The sequence below is a fragment of the Physella acuta genome, unplaced genomic scaffold (assembly GCF_028476545.2).
Source record: "Physella acuta isolate Inbredline_101_S28 unplaced genomic scaffold, ASM2847654v3 ptg000432l, whole genome shotgun sequence".
NCBI lineage: Eukaryota > Metazoa > Mollusca > Gastropoda > Physidae > Physella > Physella acuta.
The window spans coordinates 245,604-254,728 of record NW_026731951.1 but is presented as its reverse complement, the minus strand read 5'-3'; the positions used below and the strand labels follow the sequence as shown (position 1 = coordinate 254,728).

The 9,125-nt window shown below is 33.6% G+C and overlaps 1 protein-coding gene across 1 annotated transcript; it reads left to right on the top strand.

Annotated features, from left to right (window-relative positions):
- Positions 1–211: 211 nt before the first annotated feature.
- Positions 212–6,657, top strand: LOC131942910 (uncharacterized). The gene is made up of 9 exons (XM_059302876.1): positions 212–272; positions 1,894–2,037; positions 2,122–2,274; positions 3,131–3,325; positions 3,628–3,843; positions 3,991–4,121; positions 5,139–5,268; positions 5,695–5,812; positions 6,516–6,657. The coding sequence occupies exons 1-9, from the start codon at positions 212–214 to the stop codon at positions 6,655–6,657; spliced, it is 1,290 nt and encodes a 429-aa protein (XP_059158859.1).
- Positions 6,658–9,125: the final 2,468 nt, after the last annotated feature.

The window sequence follows — 9,125 nt, the reverse complement described above, 5'->3', positions numbered from 1 at the left end:
GCCCTACCGCTGTTCTTATCATTCTAAAAATTTCAGTCAGAGAACCATTTGACATTTTTTTCAACAGTCACAATATTCAAACTGTGCATTGTTCTTAACAGAGACTTTTAAACGATAAACAAGAAACCGTACAATATGTTTAAGTCTACATGTGTAGACCACGAATAAATTAATTACTGATTATAAATAACGAAATTTAGCCCTTTAGAAAATGTCTCTTATGTTGTTTTACTATTGCATTTTCCTATCTAAATTCTTGCGGATTGAAGCAGGTATGTTTACAACATCAAAAATTTAAATTCTAATGATACTTTTTTAAAAATTGATATGATGCCTACTTTAAAAAAAAAAAGTATAGACTTGAATAAAGTACTTTTTTAAACATGGAATAATCATATATATATATATATTTATATATATATAAATATATATATATATATATATATATATATATATATATATATATATATATATATATATATATATATATAAATGTGTATATATATATATATATATATATATATATATATATATTTATATATATATATATATATATATATATATATATATATATATATATATATATATATATATATATATATATATATATTGAGATTATGACTGCTAAACCCGAAAATATCGAGGTCGGGTGCAGCGTTTGAGTAAGTAGGATTTCACTGCAGTACTAATGGGTAATTGTAAGGAAAACTAAAGGGCATAGGGCTGATCCCTTGATATGCGGTGTTGATTGAAAAAGATAAACATTATCCACATAATGTGAATCATATACAGTCGCTCGTTACTCTACGCTATACCTTTTAAAATATTTACATTAAAATATTGGAACAAATATCAATAATATTGTTGCGATTGTCCTCAAAGAAAATACACTGCTTTGCTTGAATGAGATCAGGTAGGAACTTGGGCAGTTTAATTTCGTATTTTATTTTCATAGAGTAGAAACTTATTTGGCTTACCTAACTTATATATATATATATATATATATATATATATATATATATATATATATATATATATATATATATATATATATACGAGCCGACCCTCTATTTAGTTGCTTTATTTTCTACTTTTCAGTAATTCATAATTTGTGAATTCGACACTACCCTTCCAATATACTGCAACTGAAAATATTTTGCTTTTAAAAAACATTATCAGTAGCTCGTGAAGGACGATTATCCTGACCCTCACCTTCCACCCCTCCCTCTCCCCCCCCCCCCCCCCCCGCCCCCAAGTTAAAGCAGCCATCCGTGACGACAGTCAACAGACGAAAATGAAAAGATCAAACAGAGCTTGTTATTACCTCCCTCTAGTTTCAAATCGTTTAAAACCTAAATTATCTGTCTCTGATAGTCTACGTTTGTAAACAGCTCACCAGACTGTTGGGGGTGGTAGCGATACGGTCTTTTGAGCATGCCTGGAGAGCGAGATAGGGGAAGGTTATGCGTGCATCTACGACTTCTCCCGCTTGGTCCCTATGAAGAGAATCTATATATATATACGAGCCGACCCGCGGCGTATCATACGCCGCTATTTAGGTGTTTTATTTTCTACTTTTCAGTAATTCATTATTTGTAAATTCGACAGTACCAATGCTTTCACTCAAAATATGTGCTTTAAAACACTATCAGTAGGTCGTTAAGGACGATAACCCCCCCCCCCATCCTCCTTTCCCCCAACCCCAACCCTACACCCCCCCCCCCCGTGAAAGCAGCCTCCTCTTAGTTACCTCCCCTAGCTTTAAAATTGTTTCAAACTAAACTATCTGCCCCTAATAGCCGTCACTAAACCCGGCTCTACGATTGTAAACATTTAGAGTGAACCACGTGTAAAATAAAATTATCTTTAAGACTTGTATTCTGTTCTGTGTAGTTCAAATAGCATGTAGTGAAGGATGGTTTGGCTCCAGCTGCCAATACAAATGTCACTGTGTCAACAACAACTGTGATGGCCAAGGTCTGTGTTTAGCTGGGTCAAGTTGTGAGCGGGGCTGGTTTGGTCCACTCTGTCAGTACCGTAAGTTTACAGAAAAAGTTAACTTAAGCAACCCTATAATTTAACCCATTGCAAATGTTGTGATGACCTGTCTATTGTGTTTAGAGGACCTGGCGACGGTCGGAGCTATTTTGACACCATCCGACAGTCGTATCAATGACGGAAATGACGAAACATGTTCCAGCTTGCAATCTATAATGATCACATGGGATATAGCACACCAGATCACGTGGGCACGAGTTGAGGTGATGGGACAAGGTAAAAGGTTAACAGCATCTAGTTTGTGTTTAACAGACCCGGGTTTTAAGTATTTAAATAAAACCTGAGTGTTGAATGTATACATTTAAATTCCTGTTTTCAAAGTCACTGTAATACTTTTTAAAACCAGCTAGATAATGTAATCTTTACTTTGAAATTGCCTGCAGGCTCGGGTATATTACAACAACAAAATAATATGTAATTGTAAACTGAGTTTTTTGTGTAGGCATATATATGTATGTGAAATTAAAAAGCTAAGCTTTGCACCATGCGGTATGTGTGTGTATGAGAGTGATACTGGATATTCAAATTTAATTGTAATTTATAAGTTGACATTTGTCGCTTGGTGTTTTATTCATCTCACCGATTATGTTTTTCAATATGTGCACCTCATATCACTTGATTCAACATTGCTTATTCGATACACAAAACAGTATAAAAACATTCTTTCTACTGTTTAGCTTTAGCGCCGGTAGTTTTTTTTTTAAATGATACATATTTTATTATATATATATATATATATATATATATATATATATATATATATATATATATATATATATATATATATATATATATATATATATATATATATATATATATATATATATATATATATATATATGATATATGACCTACACATTTAAAAAAAAATATTTTATCCGCATTTTGAAAAAGATAATGGTTTAATGAAATATTTTAAACTGAAATAAATTTTATTTTATTTTCAAAACCTAAATAATGTTTATTTAATCTGCAGTTTACAGTGCATAATCGTCTGATTGTAACTCCTAAGTGTTGTAGACTAAAGTCAAACTTATTATACCTTACACAATTTCATTTTTTTTTTTGACAGAATCACTATCAAACATCACATTTTCAATAAGAGAAAAGTGTAGCGACAACTGCTCTATTATCATAAGGGAAATAACTCTGCTGCCTGTAGACGACAGAATCACAGACATAGTACTCACCAGAGGTGTACTTGCCATGGAAGTTACATTCGACTTTGGTGCAAGTATTTCTCTATGTTCCATCAACATCAATGGTGGTAGGTCAAGTTGATTTTAAATGTTCATTAAATAAGGCTCATTAAGAGGATAGTGGGGAAATATGGTCAATTAGTTGAGAATAAAAATCCTGAACTCATGATTTCTGAATGCCTTATAAGTCAGCTCACCATTGACAGATAAGGGCTTACAGTGGGAAATATTTCTATAACAACACTACAGCAAACAGTTTTATAATAATAACGTGACGAAACCGCAATAAATGCTTAAATAAAATGTAATAAACATGAACATTCAAATCACTAACATTTCGCATAACATTTCATTGGTTATTGGTCTCTAGGTCGCAATGTTGCTCTGAAGCAAGCCACGTGGCAATCTTCTGTCTACAGAGAGCCTAACTTTGAGTTTGGCTCACATCTAGCCGTAGACGGCCATAATTCCAACAACTTCTACACCTACCTCTCCTGTTCCCATACACTTGGGGACATTATAGGCTCCTGGAAAGTTACATTAGCCAAGTCAGAAAATGTGCACAGATATGTACTGTACAACCGAGGTCAGTTTTAAAATTGTGAAATGTTAGAGAATAGACCCATATATATAGGGTATATATATATATATATATATATATATATATATATATATATATATATATATACTGTATATGCATTTATATGCTGTATATGTTTTTGTATATTGTAAGATATAAGTCAACAACGCCTCCAAGGGTTTAACCTTGTGGCCTACACCTCAAACAACACTGTGGTACTGAACTACACTGATCAAGATGAAGAACCTCAGTCTGTTTACACAATCACAACAAGATCAATGGCTGTCAGAACTGTTGTCATAACCGCTATTGAAGTCCTTACTTTATGCGAGGTGGAAATATATAGCGGTTAGATTTTTTTATTGCTATATTTAATCGTTCAACAACATACTAAAGAGAATTAAAAAAACCTCCACCAATATCTACTAAAAGCGTAAATTTTTTCTATTTTTTGCATCATTTTGATTTTATTTATTTTTTATTTTATTTTTTTGAGAGTATATGCGGTATGTGAAGAACTGTAAAGTGTTTATGTAGAGAAAATGTTATACACAAATTTATTTAGACGATTACTAATTTATTGCTATATTCTTTTGTAGAAACACCCCTTTAATTATGAAAGTTCAGAATAACAATTTTATTTTTACAAAAAATTAAAAACTATTACGAGTTTATTGAAGTGAAATGCAACTTATACCGATAAACTAGATTTAAAGCCAAACCAAAATTAATTACTGATAATTAAAAACAAGTATAAAAACATAAATAATTGATTTTCTATATTAATCTATTTAAATCCTTAAATATATAATATAACTATTTGCTTCTTTGCTGCACACATCATCAAATTCGAGAATACAATGCTTAACTACACTTAAGCCATTTTTCGTCTGTCCATAGACTTTATTCTAGATTCTAGATTAAGAATCGAGGTCAATATCAAAATGAATTATTTAGTTTCTTTGCTATACTATTTCAGGCCTTAAATAGGTATTTTTAAATGACAAAAACATGTTGTCTGAGTTGTGACGTCTTTTTAAAAGTGGGATCTGTTGTTTTTTTTTTTGTTTAATTATTGTGCTTAATTATTTGTTGATATTTGTTTGTTTTTCTTCTGTTGTAAAAAGAAGGTTAATTCTGGTAGGATCAAGCTTTCATTACAGTTTTAGTCATCTTCATACTTAACTGAGCTTTAAAAGAAACTTTATTAATATGTTAAAACTGATGCTGAATACATGTCTGCAGTGCTAACATTTACATACTGATCATTGTATAAACATAATTTAGACACGTATTGCCAGAGTGGAAAATATGGTTTGGAATGTGCCAAGACCTGCAACTGTAACGACCCAACTGAGACATGTTTTGTGGCAACAGGTGGATGTCAGTCTGGTTGTGCTGTTGGCTATCAAGGAGAAGGTTGCACCCAAGGTATGTTGATTTAACCACACAGTAAAAAAAAATATGCTTTAATAAACACAATTTTAAATAGTGTGATTACTGAATTATACTAACCTAACTATGAACAACATAATCATACCCGTGTGTTGCTTAAACTAATTGCAATCAATAATCGAATTTTAACATCAAAGCTTTCTATAAAAATATGTGTTTCTTTGTATCTATATTTCTCTATTTATATAACGACTAATTAAAAAACAATTAACAGTATTAAACAGTAAAAATATAAGGTTCATTCTGGAAGCAAACGAAAAATAAACTATATGTGTATTTCTTAGATACTAATATAACTCTATATAATCACCGAACACACTTTAACAATGAGTAATAATATTATGCGTGTTAAGCAAATTATAATTTTTTTTTAAAAATCTGTGGTTACTCTGCATGACACAGCGAGTGTGACAAATTATTACGTAGCAAATAGTACCAGTGCTGGCTGTGTGGACCACATTGATGAACAGTGCCCAAACTGCCATTCAGACTCGGATAACTCCGGGCTTGATCAACGCAAGTAGTTTGTGTTTGTTTTGTCTTGCTTTGTTACGACGTGTTTTTATTATGTTATAAAGCGTTTTATAACATGATTAAACGTGTTTCATAACCTATTGCATTTCTAAATTAAACAATGACCAAATTAAATAATGACCAAATTAATGAAAACTTCGATACTTCCCTGCCTTGTGTCAGTCATCGGTCAAATCTAGTTGGACAGATAGACGACATGCTGTCCAGGGTAGAGAATCAAACACCAGATTTTTAAATGTATCATTCAATCTCAATTTCAACCGATCGAGCTTGCCCACCCCATTTTGTCTCACAATGAAGGTAACCTAACACTCGTTCTTCTGTTCCACAGACGGGGACAGATTTCATGTAGGAATCGGTATCGGTATTGGCGTAATGTGTATGATAACCATCTTAGTCTGGACAATTTTCTACGCTGTTCGTCGCTTCAACAGACCAGTATCGAGATCTATAACGGCTGTAGAAAATCAAACAGACTCTCGTCCACCTGTTGATGGTAGCGAAATGTGGTCTCAAGACTCGAAACAGATTAGCCGGTTCTAGATCTGAGTCATTCTGTTTTTACTGAAGCTCAGAGTAAATGGCTTAATAGATATACACCATAGGCTACACCATATAACTCTACTAAAAGTATACTACAATGACACAAGGCTTTACATAAACCTTATATTTTTTTAATTTTGTTTCAGACTGCTAATTAAAATCTTCAAGCAAGCACAGCGAGTACAGTCAGACATAGGAATGAGGGAGAAATGTACTTCCACGTTCAGCTTATTAAACACCTTTGGACTAGCTTTGGAATACAAATGTGCCAATATCCATTGTTTTTAAATTGCTATCGTTTTGTCGCTTAAAATAAATAAATAAGAATGCATTTTTCTTCATGTTTATTTGATGTAATGCATGTACATTCATGTCTAGCGTAATGCACGTATTGTTCTCTCTACTTCATCAAGGCCAGAAGCCCGCGCGATAGCCCTGTAAGCTACACACTAATCCATCTAAGCCGCTTTGTAGTCTCCGGTACACAAACTGTCATATTTAGAGAATGTGTTACATCAACTTCAGGTCTAGCTGGAGATATTTTGTATCACGTGTAAAATAAGCTCAATTTTGTCAACACGTAAGTTACACAGCTATGTATTCTGTAGCCTAGCTATTGAGGTCGTGATTTAACAGAAACTTCACACTCTAAGCACGTTATTTTTTATATTTTGGAAAATCAAGTCGAAATGTGTTTTGATTTTCGTGCCAATTGGTACTAAAATTGCTAACAATTTAAAATCTGTGAAGAAAAAATAAAACAACATTCTAGTTCAAAACTTGACTTGAATCTAAATAATCTACATTGAAACCAACCGACAGAAATGTCGATGAAGGAAATGACGAAATGTTCCAGCTTTTAATCATTAACTCGACTTACCCGGTCATCCCTTTGATAACTGTGGGTTTCAGGGGTCATCCATAAATGACAGTAGTATATTAGGTCCCTTTTGGTTATCATGGGTGAGGCGGAGGGTGAGGGTGAGGGTGAACAAAGGATATGTAGGAAAATACTCCCCCAGCCTGGTACAATGACATATAGCAAAATACTCACCCACCAGGGTGAGGTGGGTGAACCGCAGGAACAACGAGATATAGTAAAATACTCCCTGGGGGAGGGTGAGGTACATCGACATATAGTAAAATACTCACCCACCTGGGTGAGGGTGGGTGAGCCGCAGGAACAACGGGATATAGTAAAATACTCCCCCACCTGGGGGATGCGGAGGTGGTGGGGGGGGTAGGTCAGTAGGTCACCACCGGTGACCTTGTGACGTAATCAGTGACCTTGTCACGTAATTAATGACCTTGTGACATAATCATTGACCTAGTTACGTAATTTTAATGAGTTTTTTAATTAGTTTTAATGAATTTTTAACATTTTAATGAATTTTTATTAACGAGTTACGTAATTTGATTATTTGTTTACTTTTTTAATTGTCTCAAAACCTGATTTAACGGTGTTTGAAAGAAAATTCCAGCCCTTAAAAATATTTTGTTTTCGCTGACCCTCGCTATAAGCGAATAGTTACAACAAGGTAATGAAAAAAGTGCGGTTGCTCAGCCTAATTACAGCACCAGCTGTTACCTAATGGCTTCACGGAGCTGACAAACCGATCGGTAAAATCCATTAAAGTGGTAACATTTGTTCCCACACTTAACGCAGAGAGGCACTTAATGGCTCGCATTAATCATCATGAGCTGTCAAACCTAGCGGGGAAAAATCCATGATGCGTGACCAAATTAATTAGGCGGACCATCGTGCTGATGATGGCCCGTGGGTGGGATCAATATTAACTCGCCCGTTGTACGGTGCTTCTAAAAAAACAAAGGATCGCTGGTGAATCGATAAGTAACAGGTGTTGATAACGATTAGCCGCGGATAAATGGATGATATACAAAGAATGTTCTAGTACATGCTAGCACACCCCTACCCTCAAACCACGTCATTACTCCCCTCTCCTCCCCGACCATCCCTCTCAACCACCACCACCCCCACTCCGTTTACTATTAAACATAAATACAATCAAATAAACAAACCAACAAATAAACAAATAAACAAAATAAAATTTAAAATTTAAAATTAATAATTTAAAAAAATTTAAAAAATTTAAAAAATTTAAAAAATTAAAATCCAATCACGTAACTACTCAATAAAAATTTAAAATGTAAAAAATTTAAAAATTAAAAAAAAAATTTAAAATTTAAAAAATTAAAATCAAATTACGTAACTCGTTAATAAAAAAATTACACAATATAAACAAAGTAATTAAATTAAACAACAAGTAAACAAACAAATTAAACAATTAAAAAAGTAAACAAATGATCAAATTACGTAACTCGTTAATAAAAATTAATAAAAATTTAAAACATTCATTAAAACTAATTAAAAAACTCATTAAAATTACGTAACTAGGTCAATGATTACGTCACAAGGTCACTAATTACGTCACAAGGTCTTTAATTACGTCACAAGGTCACTGGTGGTGACCTACTGACCTACTCCCCCAACGCCTCCGCATCCCCCAGGTGGGGGAGTATTTTACTATATCCCGTTGTTCCTGCGGCTCACCCACCCTCACCCAGGTGGGTGAGTATTTTACTATATGTCGATGTACCTCACCCTCCCCCAGGGAGTATTTTACTATATCTCGTTGTTCCTGCGGTTCACCCACCTCACCCTGGTGGGTGAGTATTTTGCTATATGTCATTGTACCGGGCTGGGGGAGTATTTTCCTATATATCCCTTGTTCACC